This window comes from Capra hircus, chromosome 11 (assembly GCF_001704415.2).
Source record: "Capra hircus breed San Clemente chromosome 11, ASM170441v1, whole genome shotgun sequence".
Classification (NCBI taxonomy): domain Eukaryota; kingdom Metazoa; phylum Chordata; class Mammalia; order Artiodactyla; family Bovidae; genus Capra; species Capra hircus.
Genome location: NC_030818.1, coordinates 71,768,498 through 71,796,072, shown reverse-complemented (window position 1 = coordinate 71,796,072; position 27,575 = coordinate 71,768,498). Strand labels below are relative to the sequence as shown.

The 27,575-nt window shown below is 40.2% G+C and overlaps 1 protein-coding gene across 1 annotated transcript; it reads left to right on the top strand.

Annotated features, from left to right (window-relative positions):
- On the top strand, positions 1 to 27,575 carry GPN1 (GPN-loop GTPase 1). Its single transcript, XM_005686878.3, has 14 exons — positions 1 to 140; positions 820 to 913; positions 7,090 to 7,129; positions 7,941 to 8,007; positions 8,869 to 8,906; positions 12,138 to 12,216; positions 12,426 to 12,520; positions 13,682 to 13,727; positions 14,560 to 14,706; positions 15,360 to 15,442; positions 16,690 to 16,729; positions 17,637 to 17,727; positions 24,308 to 24,415; positions 26,273 to 27,575. Exons 1-14 carry the CDS (start codon positions 30 to 32, stop codon positions 26,356 to 26,358), a joined length of 1,125 nt encoding a protein of 374 aa, XP_005686935.2. The 5' UTR covers positions 1 to 29; the 3' UTR covers positions 26,359 to 27,575.

Below are 27,575 nucleotides of genomic sequence, written 5' to 3'. Positions count from 1 at the left end.
ATTGTCTAGTGGGCGGAGCCAGGAACAAGATGGCCGCGCCCGCAGCTGCCACGGAAGCTCAAGCTTCAGGGGGTCCCCGGCCCCCAGCGTGTCTGTTGGTGTTGGGAATGGCGGGGTCCGGGAAAACCACCTTTGTACAGGTGACCTACATGGCGCGGGCGTAGTCGGGGCGCGCGAGAAGTTGTCTGTGGTGGGAGTAAGGCCAGGAGAAAAAAGTGAGGGCAGTCTCTCTGGAGAGTTGGAAGGAACCGGCGCCTGCTTTCAGGGACATACCGGCAACTCCGGTTCCTTTCTCCGCGAAGCCTTCTCAGATCCTAACCTGGGTTCATTTAGACTCTTCTACGCACCCTCAGTGCCGATTTGGTATGACTGTAGTTGGTATAGGAATTGTCATGTTATTGCCAACTCCACAAGGCAGAGGCTTAAAGGAATTCTGGCGGTTAATAGAGTGTTGGGTTTCTAAAGTGTAGATTTCTAAACAATTCTTTCTGGGCTGCCTGCCATGTTTCAGGCACTGGGGATACACCAGAAATGACAAAGTTCCCGCTTAGGTGGAGCTACTATTTTGGCGGGGAGATACAAACCCCGCCCCCGCTCCAAGTTAAGTGATGGAGTATAGAGGAGACTCTTGGATGTGTGACGAAGAAAGGTAGCATTTCAACTGAGAGTGAATGTTGTAAGTGGAGATCAGAGACGAATAAGGTAGAGGGAAATGGAAGTACAGTTCTTCTGGTAAGTTGGATAAAGGAGAGGAAGTTCACTCTTGTCCCTTGGTCCTGCTGTTGGTCTCAGCCCATCCCTCTCTCCATGTCACTGCAGAGGCTCACGGGATATCTGCATAGTCAAGGGTGTCCACCTTATGTGATCAACCTGGACCCAGCTGTGCATGAAGTTCCCTTTCCTGCCAATATTGGTGAGTAAACTCTGCCAGAACTTGTGTAAAGTTTCTTAGAGAATGGGATGCTGTCGACCTATCCTACCATCTTCAATACTTTCATTTTTAATGTTTTCTAAACTGCCTGATTTCATTTCCCTTAGATTTGCTAGTATCCTGAAACAGCCTTCTTCCTATTTCCCATTTTTTCCTTTGTTTACTCCCTCCCCTTCCTTGTTATTGTTGTTCAGTCCTTCAGTTGCTCAGTAGTGTCCAGCTCTTTTAGACCCCATAGACTGCAGCATGCCAGGCTTTCCTGTCCTTCACCATCTACTGGAATTTGCTCAAATTCATGTCCATTGAGTCAGTGATGCCATCCAACCATCTCACCCTCTGTTGTCCCCTTCTCCTCCTGCCTTTGATCTTTCCCAGCATCAGGATCTTCTCAAATAAGTTGGCTCTTCCCATCAGGTGGCCAAAGTATTGAAGTTTCAGCTTCAGCATCAGTCCTTCCAGTGAATATTCAGGATTGATTTCCTCTAGGGTTGACTGGTTAGATCTCCTTTCTGTCCAAGGGACTCTCAAGAGTCTTCTCCAGCACCAGGTTTGAAGGCATCAATTCTTTGGTGCTTAGCCTTCTCTGTGATCCAACTCTCAAATCCATATATGACTACTGGAAAAATCATAGCTTTGACTATATGGACCTTTGCGAAGTAATGCCTCTGCTTTTTAATATGTTGTCTAGGTTTATCATGGCTTTTCTTCCAGGGAGCAAGTGTCTTTTAATTTCATGGCTGCAGTCATCATCTGCAGTGATTTTAGAGCCCAAGAAAATAAAGTTTGTCACTGTTTCCACTGTTTCCCCATCTATTTGCTGTGAAGTGATGGGACCAGATGCCATTAGTTTTTGAATGTTGAGTTTTAAGCCAGCCTTTTCACTGTCCTCTTTCACCTTCATCAAGAGACTCTTTAGCTCCTCTTTGCTTTCTGCCATTAGACTGGTGTCATCTGCATATCTGAGGTTATTGATATTTCTCCCAACAATCTTGATTCCAGCTTGAGCTTCATCCAGCCCAGTATTTCTCATGATGTACTCTGCGTCTAAGTTAAATAAGCAGGGTGACAATATACAGCCTTGATGTACTTCTTTCCCAATTTGGAACCAGTCTGTTCTTCCATGTTCAGTTCTAACTGTTGCTTCTTGACCTGCATACAGGTTTCTCAGGAGGCAGGTAAAGTGGTCTGGTATTCCCATCTCTTTAAGAATTTTCCAGTTTGTTGTGATCCACGCAGTCAAAGGTTTTAGCATAGTCAATGAAGCAGAAGTAGGTGTTTTTCTGGAGTTCCCTTGCTTTTTCTATGATCCAATGGATGTTGGCAATTTGATTCTGGTTCCTCTGCCTTTTCTAAATCTACCTGGTACATCTTGAAGTTCTTGGTTCACATACTGTTGAAATCTAGCTTGAAGCCTTGCTAGCATGTGAAATTAGTGCAGTTGTGTGGTAGTTTGAACATTCTTTGGCATTGCCCTGCTCTTGAGATTGGAATGAAAACTGACCTTTTCTAGTCCTGTGGCCACTGCTGAATTTTCTAAATTTGCTGGCATATTGAGTGCAGCACTTAAATAGCAATGTCTTTTAGGGTTTTCAGTAGCTCAGCTGGAATTCCATCACCTCCACTAGCTTTGTTTGTAGTAATACTTCCTAAGGCCCACTTGACTTCACACTCCAGGATGTCTGGCTCTAGGTGAGTGATCACACCATCGTGGTTATCCAGGTCAAGACTTTTTTGTACAATTCTTCTGTGTATTCTTGCCACCTCTTCTTAATATCTTCTGCTTCTGTTAGGTCCGTGCCATTTCTGTCCTTTATTGTGCCCATCTTTGCATGAAATATTCCTTTGTTATCTCTGATTTTCTTGAAGAGATCTCTAGTCTTTTCCATTCTATTGTTTTCTTCTATTTCTTTGCATTTTTCACTTAAGAAGGCTTTCTTATCTCTCCTTGTTATTATTTGGAACTTGCCCATTCAGATGGGCATATCTTTCCTTTTCTCCTTTGCCTTTAGCTTCTCTTCTTTTCTCAGCTAGTTGTAAGGCCTTCTCAGAGAACCATTTTGCCTTTTTGCATTTCTTGGGGATGGTTTAGATCACCGCCTCCTATACAGTGTTAGAAACCTCCATCCATAGTTCTTCTGGCACTCTGTCTATCAGATCTAATCCCTTGAATCTATTTGTTACTTCCACTGTATAAGTGTAAGGGATTTGATTTAGGTCATACCTGAATGTTTTCCTACTTTCTTTAAGTTTGAATTTTGCAATAAGGAGTTCATGATCTGAACCACAGTTGGCTCCCTGTCTTGTTTTTATTGACTGTATAGAACTTCTCCATCTTTGCCTGCAAAGAACATAATCAATCTGATTTTGGTATTGACCATCTGGTGATGTCCATGTTTAGAGTTATCTCGTATTGTTGGAAGAGTGTGTTTGCTATGACCAGTGCGTTCTCTTGGCAAGACACTATTAGCATTTGCCCTGCTTCATTTTGTACTCCAAGGTCAAACTTGCATGATACTTTAGGTATCTCTTGACTTCCTACTTTTGCATTCCAGTCCCTTATAATGAAAAGGACATTTGTGTGTGTGTGTGTGTTTTAGTTCTGGAAGATCTTGTGGGTCTTCATAGAACCAGTCAACTTCGGCTTCTTTGACTTTAGTGGTTGGGGCATAGACTTGGATTACTGTGATATTGAATGGTTTGCCTTGGAAATGAACAGAGATCATTTTTTTCATTTTTGAGAATACATCCAAGTACTGCATTTTGTACTCTTTTGTTGACTATGAAGGCTGCTCTACTTCTTTAAGGGATTCTTGCCCATAGTAGTAGATATAATGGTCATCTGAATTAAATTCGCCCGTTCTGGTCCATTTTAGTTCACTGATTCCTAAAATGTTGATGTTCACTCTTGCCATCTCATGTTTGACCACTTACTATTTACCTTAATTCATGGATCTAACATTTCAAGTTCCTGTGCAATATTGTTCTTCACAGCTTTGGACTTTACTTTCACCACCAGACATATCCATAGCTGAGTTTCGTTTCCTCTTTGACTCAGCCTCTTCATTCCTTCTAGAGCTGTTTCTCGACTCTTTTTCAGTAGTATATTGCAAGTTCATCTGACCTGGGAAGTTCATGTTTCAGTGTCATATCTTTTTGCCTTTTCATATTGTTCATGGGGTTCTCAAGGCAAGAATGCTGAAGTGGTTTGCCATTCCCTTGTCCAGTGGACCATGATTTATCAGAACTTTCCACCATGACCTGTCCATCTTGGGTGGCGCTACAATGACTGATAGTTTCATTGAGTTAGAGAAGGCCCGTGTGATCATTTTGGTTAGTTTTCTATGATTGTGGTTTTCATTCTGTCTGCCCTCTGATGGATGAGTGTAAGAGGCCTGTGCAGCTTCCTGATGGGAGGAATTGGCTGTGGGGAAAACTGGGTCTTGCTCTGGTGGGCCATGCTCAATAAATCTTGAATCCGGTTTTCTGCTGATGGATGGGGCTGTGCTCCTTCCCTGTAGTTTGGCCTGAGGCAGCCCAATCTTAGAGTCTTTAGACTCTATGGTAGGGCTATAGATTTCCTTTTTTCCTTACCACTACTATTCTCTCTACCTCTTTTTGACCCGAAGGTGTCAGAGTATGGCCATTTGGAAAAATGAAGTGACAGAAAGTCAGTCCTCTGTCTTCTAAGCCATAAACCCTGTAGCAGGCTGTGTATGTAGTTTCTTTTCTTCAAGTTAAGAGCATGAGGGTTTGGTGCATAGTCTGCTTACTGATCTGTAGCCATCTTGCAAAGTTACATGGGAAAATGTGTGTATATATGCTGGTGTGCATTGCCATGGTAAGAGGTTCCCTCCCTCATCACACTCTGAGGATAAAAAAGATAAAGAGTGGGTGAGAGCCAGTGTCCTGATCCTTGATAGGATCTAGGCCTCCTGATTTTCAGACTATTCCTTGGTGTTAGTCCTTTCTCTCCTGGTCTCTTTTTAGTCTTATTAAGCTTGTACTCCAAACATACTAATTAAGGAAGAGCTGGTATTAAGAAGCAGAAATCATTATGGGAACAATTTTGGAGAAAAAATATTTCTATCTTTTCACTTAAAGGCTCAGTTCAGTCGCCCAGTCGTGTCCAACTCTTTGCGACCCCATGGACTGCAGCTTGCCAGGCTTCCCTGTCCATCACCAACTCCCCGAGCTTGCTCAAACTCATGTCCATTGAGTCAGTGATGCCATCCAACTGTCTCATCCTCTGTCGTCCCCTTCCCCTCCTGCCTTCAATCTTTCCCAGCATCAGAGTCTTTTCCAGTGAGTTGGCTCTTCCCATCAGGTGGCCAAAGTATTGGAGTTTCAGCTTCAGCATCAGTCCTTCCAGTGAATATTCAGGACTGATTTCCTTTAGGATGGACTGGTTGGATTTCCTTGCAGTCCAAAGGACTCAAGAATCTTCTCCAACACCATAGTTCAAAAGTATCAATTCTTTGGCACTCAGCTTTCTTTATGGTCCAACTCTCACATCCATATGTGACTACTGGGAAAATCATAACTGACTAGATGGACCTTTGTTGGCAAAGTAATGTCTCTGCTTTTTAATATGCTGTCTAGGTTGGTCATAGCTTTTCTTCCAAGGAGCAGTAGTTGATGGGGTAGGTCTACCGACTGCTGTATAGGTTTAGTTAGATATTACTGGATAGATCAATTTCCTTTTTATTTTGAATTCCATCCAGATAAATTTTTTTCTAGTTCTATTGAGATATAATTGACATATAGCATTGTATATGATTAAGTTGTATAACATAATGGTTTGATTTACAAACTCAGGAAGTGATTATCATAGTAAGTTTCAGTTCAGTTCAGTTCAGTTCAGTTGCTCAGTCGTGTCTGACTCTTTGCGACCACGTGAACTGCAGCACGCCAGGCCTCTCTGTCCATCGCCAATTCCCAGAGCCTACCCAAACTCATGTCCATTGAGTCGGTGATGCCATCCAGCCATCTCATCCTCTGTTGTCCCTTTCTCCTCCTGTCCTCAATCTTTCCCAGCATCAGAGTAGTGAACATCTATCGTCTCATATAGATATAAAATTAAAGGAATGCAAAATCTTTTTTCCCTTGTTATGAGAACTCTTAATAGCTTTCACATGTTAACATATAGCAGTGCTCGTTACGTTTATAATATTGTGTATTACACCTCTAGTATTTATTGGTGTTAGCATTGGAAGTTAATACCTTTTGCCTACCTTCATCCAATTGTTCCCTCTCTCTGCACCCACTTCTGGTAACTACAAATCCAGTCTGCTTTTTCTGTGTGTTTGTTTGTCTTGCAGTGTAAGTGACCTGCCAAAGTATTATCATTAGTTCCTGGTACACAACATACTAATTTGAAATATCTGTTAACATTTCAAAATGATCGCTATGACGAATCTAGTTAATATCTGTCACCATACAACAGTATTATATTATTATTGACTATATTCCCCACACTGTACATTTCACCCCCATGACTCATTTGTTTTGTAACTGAAAGTTTGTACCTCTTAATCTCCATCACTTATTTCTCTCCCTGACATCCACTCCCCAAGTTAATGCCTTTATAAAAATGTTATCTGCTTTAACTTAGTTACCAGTAAGTGAGGAGTAAAAAATAAGCCTTTTTTCTTGATTTAACTCCCTTTTTCTATATATATGGTCACTGAGAAAGTACTTAAGTTGTATAGAACTTTTCTTTTCATCTCAGACCATCCCTACTGTAACCGGAGAGCTCCTAGCCTAACCTTCTTGGGTTACTTAGCAGTTATCCGTGACCATAAGGAAGTAAACTAGCGTGAAGCTGGAGAAGTTACTAACAGACAGTGCTGAGCATAGAAGCTTCAAAAGCTGGTTTCAGTTTCTTGTCGGGAGGGAAGGTACTTCCAGGGTACCTTTTGTCCTCCTAGTCTGTTCCTGAACTTGCTGCTTTTGCTATCACAATTCAGTGATCTTAGCTTGAAAATTTAGGAAACAGATTTGAAAAGTGACTTGGATGCTAAGAGAGAAACTGATTTATTTCCTCAGAGGAAGCAGAGATAACTTAAGAAGTCAATTAGCTTAGATATTATAGAGAGTCTCAAATTGTATTGTTTCTTATGTGTTAAATTCCATTTCTTTGTTTTTTCTGCCCCCCGCAGACATTCGTGACACTGTGAAGTATAAAGAAGTCATGAAACAGTATCCTTTTCCACATCTACTTTGTTGTTGGCTCATCCCTGGTTAGTTACTTTCTGTGTATTGTATAGCTTTGAAAAAATATCTGTGCCTTTCCTGTGAAGTATACTAGCAAAAACATTTGATAGTTTTCAAGTAACTTTATAAAGAGGAGGGATGATGAATATGAGGAGAGGCATTGTAGGTGATTAGACATCCTATTTCAGCTTGTGAGTTCCATTTTCTGCCTTTGTCCCAAACTGCAGGATGTTGTGATTAGCACAGAGGATCAGCGGCTAGCTGGTGGTGTGCCTGGGTCCACAAGGTAGTATTGCCTTGGTGGATACAGCTATTGGTCACCATCTCTTTAGACTGGGAAACTCAAAGGTTAGTAAGATCAACTCTAAGTTTTGGGTTGGTCAGCTCTTAGTACATTGCCCATAAAATGTGTATTTTCCCTTTAGGTCCTACTGAGTAGGAAGACTGACTCCAATCCTCAGGTGACTTGAAGAGTGAGAATCAGAGCAAGGAGTGGTACGTAGACGATCTTCATGGCTAATGCTCTCAGGCTGTCAATGCCTGAAATATCTGTCCATTCCATTTGGCCCCATTTTACGTGGCCATTGTTAAACAATAAATGAATGAGGTAGACATCAATAATGAATGTTTCCCTATGAGGTTAAGATTGTGTGGTACATTCTAGTCAATGGAACACTAATGTTATGCTGGGTTTGTGTGTGTGTGTGTGTGTGTATGTATGAGGGATTGTCAAGATAATAAACTTTATCATCTAAATTGATCTATAAGCAATTTGAATCCTTAACTTAATGTCTAGGTATGGACTTGGACCTAATGGTGGCATAGTGACCTCACTCAATCTCTTTGCTACCAGATTTGATCAGGTATATCTGTCTCTATTTACATAGACATGGCTGTGTTAAAACTTGTGACTCTTAAATGCCTTAGCTTGATCACATTGGGAAAGAAGGGCAATCCATCTGGATGTCCATATAGAACATAAGGAGGCATTTTGGTGGACGGAGAAGTAGGCTATGTGAGGATGATCAACATGGCGAGAGACTTCACACTGAATGTTTGTGGCCGCCAACAAAGCAGACACCTAAGAGACTTGAGTTCTTTTACTCTCTTTTTTTTTTTCGGCCATGTGGCTTGCAGGATCTTAGTTCCCCAGCCAGGGATTGAATCCTGGGTCTTTGGCATTGAAAACACAGAGTCCTAACCGCGGGACCGCCATGGACTGCCCCCAGGTTCTATTCTTCATCTGTGCAGTTTTACCCCAAGGATGGGTTGGAGGGATGGGGAGTGGGAAGGTCTGCCAGGAAGAGAATGGAATGATTATGGGGCTTTTTACTTGTAGCAGATAGTTGTCATCATCTATTAGGTTTTTTCTGTCACATTCCACTTCCTTAAGAGAGTTTTGCATCACTATTTTTTTTAACCTCGGTTTCACTCAGTGAGACAAGCTGTTAACATTTTACCAAAGCACCAAGAAAGAGACTTGGGACTGGCAGATCCAAGTCTTCAGCTCCTCAGGTGCTTGCCCTGTGCTCCAGGGTGTTGTGGTGCTGCAGGTGTGGCTTTGTTTCTTTAGTTCCATGAACATGTTAGTTGGTGTCCTCAGATGGACAACATAGAGATTCAGTTGTTAATGGTGCCTGTGAGGTGGGCCACTCTGGACAGGGCCCTGTAATTTTTTTCTGTTGAACTTGGATTCTGTTGTAATTGACATCTTTCTCTTTTAGGTGATGAAATTTATTGAGAAGGCTCAGAACACATCTAAGTAAGTGATTTCAGTCTAATGCCTATTTATTACTCTGTAGTAGACGTGTTTCAGTTTTTTTGAAAGATTTTGGGATACTATCAAGTTTTGAAAGAGTGAAGTTTGAGATGAAACCATGACAAGCGAAGAAAACTGTGGTCAAGAAGACAAGTTATTGAGATGTTCTACAGTGTGGAGCTTAGTTTAATAGAATCCCATCCCCAATCACTTTGGAATATGGTTCTGGCTTCTTAGGAGGTATCTTTAGAATTTGAGTCAACTCACTTGTTCAGTTGCCTTCTCTTGCTTGTTGGCATTAAAGTGTCTGAAATACCTTTCTAATCCTTGTTTACAGTAATATAATTCACATGATTCAGAGAGACTATTTTTTAGTTTAAAAAGTATTAAAAAATAAAATAGAGTAATATTCTTATTATCATTGTCTGTGATTAACAACTGTTGTTAAATTTTAGTAATATAATTCACATGATTCAGAGAGACTTTTTTAATTTAAAAAGTATTAAAAAATAAAATAGAGTAATATTCTTATTATCATTGTCTGTGATTAACAACTGTTGTTAAATTTTTAATAGGTTTGCTTTTTTAAAAGAAAGGAAGATAATTTGTTTTTGTAAAAAGAGTATAGACATTACTGTGACTATTTCATACCATGCATAGATTTAAAATAGGAATCTATCACCCTTCTTATCATTAGAAATAACAATCATTATCATTATTGCTACTGTGAGGATATAGTAGCAGTGATTTATCATCCCAGGTGTTTCTGTTTATATGTACCTAGATAGAAGGATGGCTGGATAAGGTGTTTTTACAAAAAAAAGGATCATATAGGAGTAGTTTTTTAAAAGTAACAGCTTTGTTACAGTATGAATTCCCAGACCATAATGTGCACTCTTTAAAAGTATACAGTTTAGTAGTTTTTGGTATATTCACAAAGTTGTGCATTGATCATAATCACCTGATTTCAGAACATTTTCATCTCCAAAAGAACCGCATTCTCATTAGCATTCATTCTTTTCCCTGTTCCTCCAAGTTCCTGGTAGCTGCAGGCACCATTTTACAACATACATGCATTGAGGGTTCCATTTTCTATATGTACTTATCAGTACTTATTACTGTTTTTGATTAGAGCCATCTTAGTGGGTATGAAGTGGTGTCACATTGTGTTTATGGTATGTATTTCCTAAATGATTAATGATGTTGAGCATCTTTTAATGTACTTCTTAGCCACTGGTATATAGTTGGAGAAATGGCTGTTTGAATTTTTTGCTTTTTTTAAAAAAAATAAGTTTCCAGTACATATTATAATTTAATGTCTGTGTACACTGCAGAGTGATCACCCCTAAAGGCCAGCTATCATCTGTCACCATACAGTTGATCCCTTTCACCTCTTTGACCCACCCACAACCCCTTTTCCCTCTGGTAACCACTGATTTGTTCTCTGTATCTTGCTTTTGGTTGGTTTTCTTTTCTCTTTGTTTCATTCTCTCTCTCTTTTTCCCAGATTATTCCATTTATGAGTGAAATTGTACAGTAGTTGTCTTTTTGCTTCTGATTTGTTTTACTTAGTGTCATCCATGTTGTCGCAAATGGCAAGATTTCATTCTTTTTGTATGGCTAAATAGTTTTCTACTATGTGCATACCACATCTTCTTTATCCATTCATTCATCTATTGGTGAACACTTAAGTTGCTTCCGGGTCTTGGGTGTTGTACATAGTGCTGCAATGAACATACGGGTGTGTATATTTTTTCTAACTAGTGTTTTTATATTCTTTGGATAAATACCCAGAAGTGGGATTACTGAATCATATATGGTAACTCTACCCTTCAGTTTTTGAGGAATCTTCCTACTGTTTTTCATAGTGGCTGTACCAGTTTATACTGCCACTAACAGTGTACGAGTGTTTCTTTTTCTGTACATCTGCTTCAACACTTGTTATTTGTTATGTATTCGATAACAGCCATTCTAACAAGTGTGAGGCAACATTTCACTGTGGTTTTGATTTGCATTTCCTTAGTAATTAGTGATGTTGAACATCTTTTCATATGCCAATTGACCATCTGTGTATCTTCTTTGGAGAAATGTCTACATATTAGATCCTCTCTCATTTATGAATCATGTTGTTTTGTGAATTGTATGTGTTCTTTATGTATTTTGGATACCAATCCCTAATCAGATGTGATTTGCAAATATTTTCTGCTGTTCAATAGGTTGCCTTTGGGTTTTATTTTTAGCCATGCCCAGTGACTTGTGGGATCTTAGTTCTCCAGCCAGGTATTGAACCCTGGGCCACCACAGTGAAAGTGCCAAGTCCTAACACTGGACCACCAGGGAATTCCCACCTTTTAGTTTTGATGATGTTTTCCTTTGCTGTGCAGAAGCTTTTTCATTTGATGTAGTCTCATCTTTTATTTTTGCTTTTGATTTCCTTGCCTTTGGTGTCCAATCCCCCAAAATTTCACTGAGACAGATGGTAGTGAGGCTACTGCCTCTGTTTTCTTTCGGGTGTTACATTCTAGTTTTTCATCCATTTTGAGTAAATTTTTGTATGTGGAGTGGTCTGGTTTCATTCTCTTGCATATGACTGATTTTCCCAACATCATCTCTTAAAGAGACTTCCCTTTCTCCATTTATGTTCTTGGCGCCTTTGTTGTCAGTTAATTGTCCATGTATGAGTGAATCTTTGTTCTTTTTTACCAACAGCTTTGTTGAGATATAGTTCATGTGCCATACAGTTTACCCATTTTAATTGTGCAATTCTGTGGCTTTTATGGTAGTTATAGAATTGTACAGCCATTACCACAAGTTTAGAACATTGCATCCCTTCAAGAAGAGACCTTCTTCTTTAGTTACCACCTTCTTTTTCTCTTCCTCCCTTCCCTCCATTTTCCTCCAACCCCACTGCTACGTAAACAGGTTTCCCAAGAGATTTACATACTGGTTTTGCTTATCTCTCATTTTTAATGCAGTGTATTTCGAAAACTATCAGTTTCCTCTGTGACTGTTTGCAGCACTGATGTATTGCTGCTCTTGCCATTGAACCTGAATACTGGACACTGACCAAAGCCAGGGGGAATGTGGTCTTCACTTTAATGGCAATGGGAAGATATGAGACTTGGCATGGGAGGTTATTTCTTGTCTTAAATGCCCAGATGTTAATGTTTTGTGGTCTGGAATATCTTTCGGAATGCAAAAGTAAAACTTCTTTTATGATCTTTTTTGACACAGGTATGTCTTGATTGACACACCTGGACAGATTGAGGTATTCACATGGTCAGCTTCTGGGACAATTATCACCGAGGCCCTGGTGAGTATTCTAGGACTTGTTACTGAGGGTTAAGTAGAGAGCCAGACAAGAAAAACTTCATCTTTCTGCCTGGGAATTATGTGGGATAGAGTCATAGAGCTCTGCACACCCTCTTAAAGTGGTTCTTCCTCCCCACAGAGGGTAGGAGAAGAGTTTGGGGACAGGTCAAGGACCTTTTGACTAAAGCTGTGATTATTCTGTGGCTTTAGGCATCCTCGTTTCCAACGATCGTCATTTATGTAATGGACACATCTCGAAGTACTAACCCAGTGACCTTCATGTCCAATATGCTCTATGCCTGCAGGTAATGCATTATTGTTGGGCATAGTGTTGTGTCAAGAAGTGAAGTCTCCATTTTTTCTTTTCCTTCATTTTTGAGTCCTGAGTGCTTCCCTCTCAGTTTGTGCTGCCCACACCCTCTTTAGTGTTTCTGGGTTGGTGAGGGAAGAGAAGCACATATGCCTTGGCATCAGCGCCTGGTTGTCTTTCTCCTTTGCTTATTACAGAACAGGTGCTGAATGAATATGCACCTTCTGGTAGATGCATTGCCCCCAGTTGAATGAAATCCAGTTTTGAATAGAATAGAGGCTCTGGTCTAAATGCTTTGTTTGTGTGTGTGTGTGCTAGGAAAAATGAGATTATAACATGAGGAGAGACTGAATTAAAAGATTCATCCGTGATTCTGTATGCACATATTTTCTCAAATGTGGTGCTATTAGGAGAGGAAGGGTATGCCCTCCTAGGCTATGTTAGTGCATTAGACCTAGGAGCAAGGTGGGCCATTATTAACACTGAGTTTAATTTTAGGCATTTGCAAAAAGCAAGCACTCCAATTTGTCTCTTCTAATGTGACCAGGGATGTTCCTTCCTGTTAAACACAAGAAATCCTGATCCAAATAGAAATCTGATATTTGATAGCATGATTTTGTCTTCATGCTGCTGCTAAGTCACTTCAGTTGTGTCCGACTCTGTGTGACCCCATAGACGGCAGCCCACCAGGCTCCCTCGTCCCTGGGATTCTCCAGGCAAGAACACTGGAGTGGGTTGCCATTTCCTTCTCCAACGCATGAAAGTGAAAAGTGAAAGTGAAGTCGCTCAGTCGTGTCCGGCCCTCAACGACCCCATGGACTGCAGCCTTCCAGGCTCCTCTGTCCCCAGTAACTGTTTAATAGACAGTTAATTTGAGGAAAAACAACAACACATACACACACACATAAACATACCCAGGATCAGTACCAAGGCATTATTACTCCAAGAATAGGAGAGAGTGTTTATGTGTGTTATTTGCTTAGTGGTGGTGGTTTCCTGCTTGGGATGGGAGCACATGTGAGTGCTGTGTGAGAATGGATACCTGTATTTAGAGTCTGAACCCCTCTCCCTTTTAATTACTCAGTTCCATTGGATTAATAACGCAAGGAGGAGCTTAAGTGCTTTTACTAATAATGCCTTCATATTTGATTTTCAGCATCTTATACAAAACCAAGCTGCCTTTTATTGTGGTCATGAATAAAGTAAGTGGAGTCTTCTTCCTGTCTTGCCTGAATATTTCTTTTCATCAGAACCTTGTGTTAGAAGTTTGGTTAGGTGAAAAGGGTGATTTCAGATGCTGGAGAGCAGATTTAAGCTAACTGAAAGCAAAATTGTGAACACTTCTCAGAAATGGACTCAGTTAAATTGAATGAATATACTATATGTCACTGATTCTTCTCCAAAGTTATTTTAGGCTAAATAGAGTAACTCCTGGTCCACAGCTTATGGGTTATCCCTCAAGATCAGGACTGTGTAAGTGGGGGCAGGGGGGCACTGCCAGTCTGTGGGGAGTGGCAATTAAAACCAAAACTTCTCTGTGGTTGGCTGTTGGCCAGAATGCAAGAGACTGTGTACTTGACTTTGGAGCCTGGAAAATGCTGGCCTCCACTGTGGCCATGGTCACTTGGCAGTGGATAGTGAAGAGTCTGTTTTAACCTGGAATATACAGATCTTCATTTCATTATTTATACTGCACAGCAGTCTTGACTCCTTGTGGCTTGTTTCAGTGGAGGAGGAAATGGGGGAAGCAGAGAAGGAAAATCTATGAATGATTGCTGTTTGTTGTCACCACTTAATTAAAAGAAATTGGGAGAAGGAACTTCCCTGATGGTCCAGTGGTTAAGACTCCACACTTCTACTGCAGGGGATGGGTTCAATCCCTGGTCAGGGAACTAAGATCCACATGCTGTGAGATGTGGCCAAAAGTTTAAAAAAATTTTTTTAATTAAAAATTAAAAAAAAAAATAAAATTTCCCATTGTTTGGGGTCTGACCTCATCTCTGGTTGCTGATAATTGTCTTCTCTCTGGTACAGACTGACATCATTGACCACAGCTTTGCAGTGGAATGGATGCAGGATTTTGAGGCTTTCCAAGATGCTTTGAATCAAGAAACTACATATGTCAGTAACCTGACTCGTTCAATGAGCCTGGTGTTAGATGAGTTTTACAGCTCACTCAGGGTAAACTTTCTCTCTTGCTTATGCTGTCCATCTCTTCAGTTAACCTATTAATCCAAAGGGCTGGCTTTGAACATATCTTTGGAGAGGAAGTTCATTACCTTCCGAAAAGTAATTTATAAGGCTTACTTATTAAAAACTGGAGATTTAAAAGATAAATATGATAGAGACCCTACCTTCAGAGAGTTTATGGTCTAGTTAGGAGAGAAGGCTAAACACAGAGTTGAAATACAATGTATTGTAACTTATATTGTGATATCTTACGAAAGATTTAAAGTTGGCCTGATAGTGGTTAGGTTGTAGATCCCTTTTGAAATGAGGGATTTTGGAGGATATAGCACATATAGGTAGGTGTGCTTTGAAGGAAGGCTAAGATTTGTGTAAGCAAAAGAGGGTGTGGGTAGCAAGGAGTATGTTCACCGTCCAAGCAAAAACATTGAGATACTAATTTTTATAGAGAACAGACTGTCGTTTGATGTGATAGGGAACAGATGAAAAGAACTGCTGCTGGTTTGGTCCTCATTTTCTTTTTCAGTTCTCTACTTTCCATGGACTTATTACCATGACTTTTAAACTTTGAAATTTGAACCAAATAATGTACACTGTTTAAAAATATGCAGTTGTTTCCTCAGTGGCATTAATGATGCTTTTGGCAGGTGGTGGGTGTGTCTGCTGTCCTGGGTACAGGTTTAGATGAACTTTTTGTGCAAGTTGCCAGTGCTACAGAAGAATATGAAAGGTGAGGATAAAAGAACATTTTATTGATGGCATTCTTAGTTACTCACAATTCTGATATGACAGCAGTTTTGTCAGGCAAAATGTTTTGGTTTTCATAATGTTTGTATTATATTTGCCATGCAGATGTGTACTGGGTCTCATCACACTTAGGGTTAACAAGTACCCATTAGTTTAAAAAAAACAATAATATTAAAAAAACAATAATATTAAAAAAACCCACAATAATATAAAATCTTCACTTTATTGATTGATGAAGAGCAGGAGTGATCAGACATTGTAAAAGTCAGATATAAAAATTTTTGGCTTTGTGGACCATAATAACTCAATCATTGTGGTACAAAAGCACCTATAGACAATTCCTAAACAATTGGGTGTGGCTGTGTTCCAGTAAAACTTTATTTATAAAAATAGACAGTGAGCTGGATTTGGCCTGTTTGCCACATTTGTTGACCCCCGATTAAGAACATAGACTTTGGAGTCAGATAGACATGAGTTAGATTTCTTTTTCCTTCATTTAATAAATGAGTAACTGTAGCATTTACCGTTAAGATTGGTCATTGTAAGGATTATTTGAGATTATTTGAGATGATATACCTAAAGCACCTAGCATAATTGCTGACACATGGAAAACATGTTTCTTTATAAATGATTGTTATAACTGTTGTCATGGTTAATATTGGAGTTCCATTTATCTAAAGGAAAGTGGAGTCAGAGCACCTACACACTTTCCTTAGGCCTGATAACTGACTGCTTTCTAGCAAGCTTCATACTTAGTAAGATCCTAATAGCCACATTATTATTTTCAGACACATTATTTTTTGTTCATCAGACAAGCGTTGTGGGTTTTTTTTTTTTTGCGAGTGTTATCAAAGCTTGTCGCCCAGATGAACAACATAATTTATATACTGGGCTTCCTGAGTAGGCCTAGCTTCTTTTACTCATCATTTAAACATCTTTTATTCATGTTCATCCAAGTGTATGATGAACTCATCAGTCATGGTCTCTCCAGAGTTGATCTTCCTAGCTCAGCAGTCAGTCTTTTGTCTCTTTGCTGGTTTCAGGGTCGGGGTCAGGCACCTTGCTTTTAATTCCTTAGGGCTAGAGTCTTAGTGACTAAGACTTGTTACATCTGATGTTTGGTGACATAAGATCTTTTGTTATCGTCAAAGTACTAGGAAAATAGAAGTGCCATGGAGGGTGGCAGGATAAATTATTAATCAAAGGGATTTAGAGTGTTTCTCTTTCCAGAGAGTATCGTCCTGAATATGAACGTCTGAAGAAATCACTGGTAAGATAAGAAGCTGTTTGTGTTTTAGGGCTACTAAAAAACAGTCGCAAACTATGTCCTAATCTATCTATCATAAGTGATTTTATTTTGGTATATCCTTTAGATACTTGTAAGGGCTTCCCTTGTAGCTCAGCTGGTAAGGAATCCGCCTGTAATGCAGGAGACTTGGTTTGATATCTGGGTTGGGAAGATCCCCTGGAGAAGGGAAAGGCTACCCATTCCAGTGTTGTGGCCTGGAGAATTCCATGGACTGTATAGTCCATGGGGTTGCAAAGAATCAGACACGACTGAGTGACTGAGCGACTTTCACTTTGACTTAGATACTTGTGAAGGATACTTGTATCTTTTAGATACAGTGTATCCTTTAGATAGTTGTTAATTTGATCTGTAAATTTGTATGTATGCTGTCTGGATGCAGAAAGGCCTCTTTTTTCCTTCTCTAAATTTGAAGTAATAAAAATCAGGTTTTTCCTGTTATGTGTGCTGAGCCCTTCTATTGCTACACCTCCACCCTGACTCCAAGGTCCATTTAAAGGCTATTCTAGAATTTTGTTTAATAACAGAGAGGCAGTTCATAACTCTTCCCCAAATGATCAGGTGGCCTGTCCCCATTGGCTCCATTGGACATCTTATCATTTGGCCTTCCTGCTATGTCTGCTTGAGGGTTCTTTTGAAGATTTTATGTACAATTTGTGAAACCTCTAATACAGGCTGCAGAGCCCTCTGGAATGAATTTATGCTAATATGGGCCCACATTGCTTAGTGTTTCTATTATCATTCATCCCTTATCTCCCTCATTGTTTAAGTAGCCTCAAGTATTTGTATAATTTGTCATTTCCATTAGAAGTCTGGCATCTAACTTGGGCTTTCTTTTTTAACACAATGACGTATTTTTCTATGTATATAGGCCAGTGCACAGAGCCAGCAGCAGAAAGAACAACTGGAACGCCTCCAGAAAGATATGGGCTCTGTAGCCTTGGACACAGGAACTGCCACAGGTACTGGAGGGTCTTGTGGTGTTAGGAACTAAAAGAAGGGTACAGTTATCTCCACTTAGTATTAGGTGTTTGGATTTAAGGGAGAGAAAGAGAAAAGGATAAAGTGAATGTGGTATTTTATATTTGCCAATCAATTTAGATAAATCCTAGATCTAACAAGTAATTGGCCACCCTTGTTTCCCAGTTGAGCTTTTTTAACCTTTTAGGCTCCTGAAGAGGGAGTTGTCGTGACATCCTATGGCCTTAGGGTACATGGCTTGATGTTAGGCTCTCCTAGAGACCTAGAGACCAGGTAAGAGAAACCCAAGTAAGATGGTAGGTATTGCAAGAGGGCATCAGAGGGCAGACACACTGAAACCATAATCACAGAAAACTAGTCAATCTAATCACACTAGGACCACAGCCTTGACTAACTCAATGAAACTAAGCCATGCCCATGGGGCCACCCAAGAAGGGTGGGTCATGATGGAGAGGTCTGACAGAATGTGGTCCACTGGAGAAGGGAATGGCAAACCACTTCAGTATTCTTGCCTTGAGAACCCCATAAACAGTATGAAAAGGCAAAATGATAGGATACTGAAAGAGGAACTCACCAAGTCAGTAGGTGCCCAATATGCTACTAGAGATCAGTGGAGAAATAACTCCAGAAAGAATGAAGGGATGGAGCCAAAGCAAAAACAATACCTAGTTGTGGATGTGACTGGTGATAGAAGCAAGGTCTGATGCTGTAAAGAGCAATATTACATAGGAACCTGGAATGTCAGGTCCATGAATCAAGGCAAATTGGAAGTGGTCAAACAGGAGATGGCAAGAGTGAACGTCAACATTCTAGGAATCAGTGAACTAAGATGGATTGGAATGGGTGAATTTAATTCAGATGACCATTATATCTACTACTGCGGATGGGAATCCCTCAGAAGAAATGGAGTAGCCATCATGGTCAACAAAAGAGTCTGAAATGCAGTACTTGGATGCAGTCTCAAAAACGACAGAATGATCTCTGTTCGTTTCCAAGGCAAACCATTCAATCTCACAGTAATCCAAGTCTATGCCCCAACCAGTAATGCTGAAGAAGCTGAAGTTGAACGGTTCCATGAAGACCTATAAGACCTTTTAGAACTAACACCCCAAAAAGATGTCCTTTTCATTATAGGGGACTGGAATGCAAAAGTAGGAAGTCAAGAAACACCTGGAGTAACAGGCAAATTTGGCCTTGCAATGCGGAATGAAGCAGGGCAAAGACTAATAGAGTTTTGCCAAGAAAATGCACTGGTTATAGCAAACACCCTCTTCCAACAACACAAGAGAAGACTCTACACATGGACATCACCAGATGGTCAACACCGAAATCAGACTGATTATATTCTTTGCAGTCAAAGATGGAGAAGCTCTATACAGTCAACAAAAACAAGACCAGGAGCAGACTGTGGCTCAGATCATGAACTCCTTATTGCCAAATTCAGACTCAAATTGAAGAAAGTAGGGAAAACCACTAGACCATTCAGGTATGACCTAAATCAAATCCCTTATGATTATACAGTGGAAGTGAGAAATAGATTTAAGGGCCTAGATCTGATAGATAGAGTGCCTGATGAACTATGGACTGAGGTTCGTGACATTGTACTGGAGACAGGGATCAAGACCATCCCCATGGAAAGAAATGCAAAAAAGCAAAATGGCTGTCTGGGGAGGCCTTACAAATAGCTGTGAAAAGAAGAGAGGCGAAAAGCAAAGGAGAAAAGGAAAGATATAAGCATCTGAATGCAGAGTTCCAAAGAATAGCAAGAAGAGATAAGAAAGCCTTCTTCAGTGATCAATGCAAAGAAATAGAGGAAAAGAACAGAATGGGAAGGACTAGAGATCTCTTCAAGAAAATTAGAGATACCAAGGGAACATTTCACGCAAAGATGGGCTTGATAAAGGACGGAAATGGTATGGACCTAACAGAAGCAGAAGATATTAAGAAGAGGTGGCAAGAATACAGAGAAAAACTATACAAAAAAGATCTTCAAGACCAAGATAATCCTGATGGTGTGATCATTCACCTAGAGCCAGACATCCTGGAATGTGAAGTCAAGTGGGCCTTAGAAAGCATCACTACAAACAAAGCTAGTGGAGGTGATGGAATTCCAGTTGAGCTATTTCAAATCCTGGAAGATGATGCTGTGAAAGTGCTGTACTCAATATGCCAGCAAATTTGGAAAACTCAGCAGTGGCCACAGGACTGGAAAAGGTCAGTTTTCATTCCAATCCCAAAGGAAGGCAATGCCAAAGAATGCTCAAACTACCACACAATTGTACTCATCTCACACGCTAGTAAAGTAATGCTCAAAATTCTCCAAGCCAGGCTTCAATATGTGAACCGTGAACTTCCAGATGTTCAAGCTTGTGTTAGAAAAGGCAGAGGAACCAGAGATCAAATTGCCAACATCCACTTGATCATCAAAAAAGCAAGAGAGTTCCAGAAAAACATCTATTTCTGCTTTATTGACTATGCCAAAGCCTTTGACTGTGTGGATCACAATAAACTGTGGAAAATTCTGAGAAAGATGGGAATACCAGACTACCTGACCTGCCTCTTGAGAAACCTGTATGCAGGTCAGGAAGCAACAGTTAGAACTGGACATGGAACAACAGACTGATTCCAAATAGGAAAAGGAATATGTCAAGGCTGTATATTGTCACCTGTTTATTTAACTTATATGCAGAGTACATCATGAGAAATGCTGGGCTGGAAGAAGCACAAGCTGGCATCAAGATTGCAGGGAGAAATATCAATAACCTCAGATATGCAGATGACATCACCCTTATGGCAGAAAGTGAAGAGGAACTAAAAAGTCTCTTGATGAAAGTGGAAAGTGAAAAAGTTGGCTTAAAGCTCAACATTCAGAAAATGAAGATCATGGCATCTGGTCCCATCACTTCATGGCAAATAGATGGGCAAACAGTGGAAGCAGTGTCAGACTTTATTTTTCTGGGCTCCAAAATCACTGCAGATGGTGACTGCAGCCCTGAAATTAAAAGACGCTTACTCCTTGGAAGAAAAGTTATGACCAACCTAGATAGCATGTTGAAAAGCAGAGACATTACTTTGCCAACAAAGTCTGTCTAGTCAAGGCTATGGTTTTTCCAGTTGTCATGTATGGATGTGAGAGTTGGACTGTGAAGAAGGCTGAGCACCGAAAAATTGATGCTTTTGAACTGTGGTGTTGGAGAGGACTCTTGAGAGTCCCTTGGACTGCAAGGAGATCCAAGCAGTCCATTCTGAAGATCAGCCCTGGGATTTCTTTGGAAAGAATGATGCTAAAGCTGAAACTCCAGTACTTTGGCCACCTCATGCAAAGAGTTGACTCATTGGAAAAGACTTTGATGCTGGGAGGGATTGGGGGCAGGAGGAGAAGGGGACGACAGGATGAGATGGGTGGATGGCATCACTGACTCGATGGACGTGAGTCTGAGTGAACTCCGGGAGTTGGTGATGGACAGGGAGGCCTGGCATGCTGCAATTCATGGGGTCGCAAAGAGTCAGACATGACTGAGCGACTGAACTGAACTGAACTGAACTAACTGAGACCATTCCCTAACAAGCTGAATCCTCTGCTCAGGACTCAAACCCACTTGATTAGACTTTCTCCTGATTATTGGAGGTCAGCCCTTACTTAGTTTCCCTGTGTAGGGAGCGTACTTCCGTTAGTATATTCAGTTTTCCATTTTTTTCTCCTCTTTTTCTTTTTTTTAAAAATTAATTTGTTTTAATTGGAGGCTGGCTAATTACTTTACTATATTGTAGTGGGATTTGCCATACATCAACATGAATCAGACATGGGTGCACATGTATTCCCCATCTGGAACACCCCTCCCACCTTCTTCCCCGTCCCATCCCCCAGGGTCATCCCATTGCACCAGCCCTGAGCACCCTGTCTCATGCATCGAACCTGGTCCAGTGATCTGCTTCACATATGATAATATACACGTTTCAACTCTACTCTCTCAAATCATCCCACCCTTGCCTTCTCCCAGAGTCCAAAAGACCGTTCTTTACTTCTCTGTCTCTTTTGCTGTCTCGCACATAGGGTCATCATTATCATTTTTCTAAATTCCATATATATGCGTTAGTATACTGTATTTGTGTTTTTCTTTCTGACTGACTTCTCTCTGTATAATGCAGTTTCATCCACCTCATTAGAACTGATTCAAATGCATTCTTTTTAATGGCTGAGTAATATTCCATTGTGTATATGTACCATAGCTTTCTTATCCATTCGTCTGCTGATGGACATCTAGGTTGCTTCCATGCCTGGCTATTGTAAACAGTGCTGCGATGAACATTGGGGTACACGTGTCTCTTTCAATTCTGGTTTCCTCGGTGTGTATGCCCACTAGTGGGATTGCTGGGTCATATGGCAGTTCTATTTCCAGTTTTTTAAGGAATCTCCACACTATTCTCCATAGTGGCTGAACTAGTTTGCTTTCCTACCAACAGTGTAAGAGGGTTCCTTTTTCTCTGCACCCTCTCCACCATTTATTGTTTGTAGACTTTTCGATAGCAGCCATTCTGACTGGCGTGAGATAGTACCTCATTGTGGTTTTGATTTGCATTTCTCTGATAATGAGCGATGTTGAGCATCTTTTCATGTGTTTGTTAGCCATCTGTATGTCTTCTTTAGAGAAATGTCTGTTTAGTTCTTTGGCCCATTTTTTGATTGGGTCACTTATTTTTCTGGTTTGTTTGGGTCGTTTATTATTCTCGTTTATATTGAGCTGCAGGAGCTGCTTGTGTATTTTTGAGATTAATTCTTTGTCAGTTGCTTCATTTGCTATTATTTTCTCCCATTCTGAAGGCTGTCTTTTCACCTTGCTTATAGTTTCCTTCATTGTGCAAAAGCTTTTAAGTTTAATTAGGTCCCATTTATTTATTTTTGCTTTTATTTCCATTACTCTGGGAGGTGGGTTGTAGAGGATCCTGCTGTGATTTATGTCAGAGAGTGTTTTGCCTGTGTTTTCCTCTAGAAGTTTTATAGTTTCTAGTCTTATATTTAGATCTTTAATCCATTTTGAGTTTATTTTTGTGTATGGTTTTAGAAAGTGTTCTACTTTCATTTTTTAAAAAGTGGTTGACCAGTTTTCCCAGCAGCACTTGTTAAAGAGATTGTCTTTTGTCCATTGTATATTCTTGCTTCCTTTGTCAAAGATAAGGTGTCCATAGGTACATGGATTTATCTCTGGGCTTTCCATTTTGTTCCATTGATCTATATTTCTGTCTTTGTGCCAGCACCATACTGTCTTGATGACTGTAGCTTTGTAGTATAGTCTGAAGTCAGGCAGGATGATTCCTCCAGTTCCATTCTTCTTTCTCAAGATTGCTTTGGGTATTCAAGGCTTTTTGTATTTCCATTACAAATTGTGAAATTATTTGTTCTGGTTCTCTGAAAAATACCGTTGGTAGCTTGATAGGGATTGCATTGACTCTATAGATTGCTTTGGGTAGCATACTCATTTTCACTATATTGATTCTTCCAATCTGTGAACATAGTATATCTATTTGTGTCATCTTTGATTTCTTTCATCGGTGTTTTATACTTTTCCATATATAGGTCTTTTGTTTCTTTAGGTAGATTTATCCCTAAGTATTTTATTCTTTTCGTTGCAATGGGGAATGGAATTGTTTCCTTAATTTCTCCTTCTGTTTTCTCATTATTAGTGTATAGAATGCAAGGGATTTCTGTGTGTTAATTTAATATCCTGCAACTTTACTATATTCATTGATTACCTCTAGTAATTTTCTGGTGGAGTCTTTAGGATTTTCTATGTAGAGGACCATGTTATCTGCAAACAGTGAGAGTTTTACTTCTTTTCCAATCTGGATTCCTTTTATTTCTTTTTTTTCTCTGATTGCTGTGGCTAAAACTTCCAAAACTATGTTAAATAGTAGTGGTGGAAGTGGGTACCCTTGTCTTGTTCCTGACTTTAGGGGAAATGCTTTCAATTTTTCACCATTGAAGATAGTGATTGCTGTGGGTTTATCATTCATATATGGCTTTTATTATGTTGAGGTATGTTTGTTCCTTCTATGCCTGCTTTCTGGAGGGTTTTTGTCATAAATTCTCCTTTTCTTGAAAAATACTCAGCTCCTCTGTCATTTCACCCTCTGTTCTCTTCAGACCCTTTCTGAACTTAAATTTCCATCAGGAAGTTTCCTGAACACTCCACACTTTTATGCTGGACTTACCAGCACACTGGGTCTGCTCACGTCTTTAGCCTTCGTAGGAAAAACCATAGCTGCTTTCAAGCTGAGAGCTAGTAAAAACAAATGACATTACTACTAAGACAAGCTTCTTGAGAGTTGAGTTTTTCCTCAACTTAAAAATGAGACTTCTTGGGTTACTGGCACTTTGTGAAATAAACTAGTGTAGAAATGTTCAGTGGTATGAACAGTACATTTAGAAGAGAGAAGATCCTGCATTTTATCGTGATCACTTTCATCCTGCCAATTTTTAATCATAGTTATTTACTGATTGAAAATTACCCTTTTGAGGAGGCCTGTGTTCCTGATATGCTGCTGATAGTGTTTTACATGCAGGCAGCTCATCTCCTGTGCTGGACCCTGCTGATTTGATCCTGACTCGGGGAACTTTGGATGAAGAGGATGAAGAAGCAGACAGTGATACTGATGATATTGACCACAGAGGTGAGAGGTGGCTGAGGTGACTCATGAAAACAGAACAACTGCTTATCCTCTCATTGCTTGCCTGGGAGCTTTCTGTTATGGAGAGACTTTAACCATGCAGCCAGTAATAGGGGAGAGAGGAAATGGTAAAGGATATAGCACCAGAAAGGAGTTCCATACACTGAGAGTTCCTGGCCTCCCACAAGAATGGTTAGTACTGAGCTTGATTATGGCCTTTTCTTAGTCTTGTGTCTTCTCATCTTTAGGTCCAAACTCAATTTTGAGGAACCCAGGATTGTTTATTATAATTGTTTTAAGAATACAGGAGGCCTTAGTGAACCCAAACTAGTCAGAAGGGACTGTAACACTGAGGAGAGCATGGCTTTGGAAACCCTAAAGGGTTTTATGTGGCCTAGTTTTATGGACTGTGGACAGAATCTATTTCTTGAAACAACCCTTTTAGGTCCTTGCTGTGCTCAAGGGTAAACCTCTCTTTATTTCAGTGTGCTGGATGCTAACATGTAAATTGCCTCATTTAATAATATTTATTGAGGTATAATTTACAAATAATAAATCCCACCCCTTCAAAGTGTATAGTTCAGTTCAGTCACTCAGTTGTGTCCGACTCTTTGCAACCCCATGGACTGCAGCACGCCAGGCTTCCCTGTTCACCACCAACTGCCAGAGCTTGCTCATACTCATGTCCATCAAGTCAGTGATGCCATCCACCCACCTCATCCTCTGTTGTCCCCTTCTCCTCCTGCCTTCACTCTTTCGCAGCATCAGGGTCTCTTCCAGTGAGTCCATTCTTCGCATCAGGTGGCCAAAGTATTGGAGCTTCAGCTTCAGCATCTGTCCTTCCAGTGAATATTCAGGGTTGATTTCCTTTAGGATTGACTGGTTTGATCTCCTTGCAGTGCAAGGGACTCTCAAGAGTCTTCTCTAACACCACAAGTATAGTTAGATGAATTTTAATACATATAGTCTTGTAGTAATTACCATCATAAGCAAGAAACAGAACACTTCCATCATCCTAAAAGTTCGCTCATGCCCATTTTTATTTAGTCCCTTCCCCCACACCAGTTCCTGGCAACCACTTATCTGATTTTTGTGCCTATAATTCTGCCTTTTCCAGAATGTCATGTAAGTGGAATCATCGTATTTAACTTGGCTTTTTTCACTTAGTATAATGCTTTTGTGATCCTTCCATGTTATTGCATGTATGAATAATATGGTTAATTGCTTAATAATATTCCATTATGTGAATGTGCCATTGTTTATCCATTCACAAGCCAATTGACATTTGGGTTGTTGCCAAGTTTAAGCTGTGGTAAATAAACTGCTATGAAGATTGGTTAATAGGTTTTTGTGTGGACACAGGTTTTCATTTCTCTCAGTTAAAAATATGTAGGAGTGGGACCTCATTTTAGTTACTTTATGAGGGAAGCATCTCCCCACCTATTGGTCAAATTGTACATTTTGGGCAACATGATAAATAGAACCTGCTTCTAGGAAATACTTCCTTATTGGGAGAAGTGAACATGGAGTGTCTTAAGTACAGTTGACTCTTGACCAACTCAGGGGCTGGGGTACCTATTATCCTTGGTACAGTTTTAACAGTCCTCATATAACTAACTTATAGTTGGCCCTCTGACTCTGTGGTTCTGCATTTGTGGATTTCATCAACCGTGGTTTATGTAATACTGTATGTTGTTATTTACTACTGAAAAAAGTTCGTGTGTAAGGGGACTCACCCAGTTCAAGCCCATGTTGTTCAAAGTTACATGTACTGTTTCTGATGGATGGGAGACAGTGGCTCTAATCCACTGGTCTAATAGGGAGAGTTTGAAAATAACTCACCTTCTTTTTTCCTTATAGTTACAGAGGAAAGCCGCGAAGAACCAGCATTCCAGAATTTTATGCAAGAATCAATGGCACAGTACTGGAAGAAAAACAACAAATAGTTTCTAAAGTTCAAAATTTTGGAACTCTGTGTGAAGGACTATCTTTATCTCTGACTGGGGGCTACAATCTATAATTTGTTCAGCATAGCAGTTTGTCTTACCAGTGAAACTTCCTGACTCTGATGAAGACAGGAATAGATTATTTGGACCTGCTAATTCCCATTGGCCTTCCCCTCGGATTTATGCAAGGAAGCATATTCTGTTTTTGGACACTGATATCCCTTTGAGCCACAAGTTGTATCATTTGAACTCACCTACTTTTGCTACTGATGGATGAAACAGAGAACTCAGTAGGCTGGATCTCCAGCCTCTACTTCCCAAGCATTTGCCTTTGAACTTGCACCATGAGTTCCCTTCCTTTTTATCAGAAAGGGCGAGAGGAAACAGGAGCTTGTCCAGAATGACAGTGGAGTCTCCTTGGCGACCAGTCAGTGTTGGTATGAAATGTGCCTCCCACTGGGGAGCTCATTAGAGAACATTAGGTTCACTGAAGAAAGTGGGCAACACATAGTAAGAATTTTACTTTAGATGGTGGCTTAGATAGAGTTTTTAATTTTCACTCTGTTGTAAGCCTGCTTGTCATCATTTCAAGTAAGAAAATCATCACAAATCATCACTTCAGTTCAGAAGAGATTTAAAGCCACATGATGTTTACTGAAGTTCTGTGTACACACCACACCTAATAACGAGGTATGAAGCCAGGCCCTGTTTGTATTGTACTTTAATGCAGTGTGTCTTTCCTTAGTGATTTACTCAAAGGACATGGGTTTGGGTCAGGTGCACATTCCATGCATAATAGCCCTGGTAAGGGTTTGCTTCACCTCCACATTCTTCACAGTATCTTAAAACATAATATTATTTCTCTTAAGAAATTTTATTCCTGCCTAACCTGTATTTCAGTTCAGTGATTCTCAAAGTGTGGTCTCTGGAACAGAAGCATCAGCATCATCTGGGAAGTTACCAGAAATGGGACATTCAAGACCAAAATCAGAAACTGGGGGTGGGGCGTGGGGCCTAGCAGTCTGTTTTAAAATGGCCTCCAGGGGATTCTGATGCATGCTAAATTCAGAACAGTGCTCTAACTCAAACAGCCTAGGTGAATCTCAGGTATCAATGCTCCTGTGACCTTCTTTATCAGAGTACCTGAACCTTGGCCATCTACTGCCTATTCTTCAATTTAAATCTTCTAAAAATAAAAATATTTTGTTTTACATAAA

Bases quoted from the DNA above. Each gene is read 5' to 3' on its own strand.
- GPN1 (XM_005686878.3), top strand. From the start codon at position 30: ATGGCCGCGCCCGCAGCTGCCACGGAAGCTCAAGCTTCAGGGGGTCCC. The intron at 8,907-12,137 runs GTAAGTGATTTC...TTTTTGACACAG, and splicing joins AAGGCTCAGAACACATCTAA to GTATGTCTTGATTGACACAC. The intron at 16,730-17,636 runs GTAAGATAAGAA...CTATGTATATAG, and splicing joins AACGTCTGAAGAAATCACTG to GCCAGTGCACAGAGCCAGCA.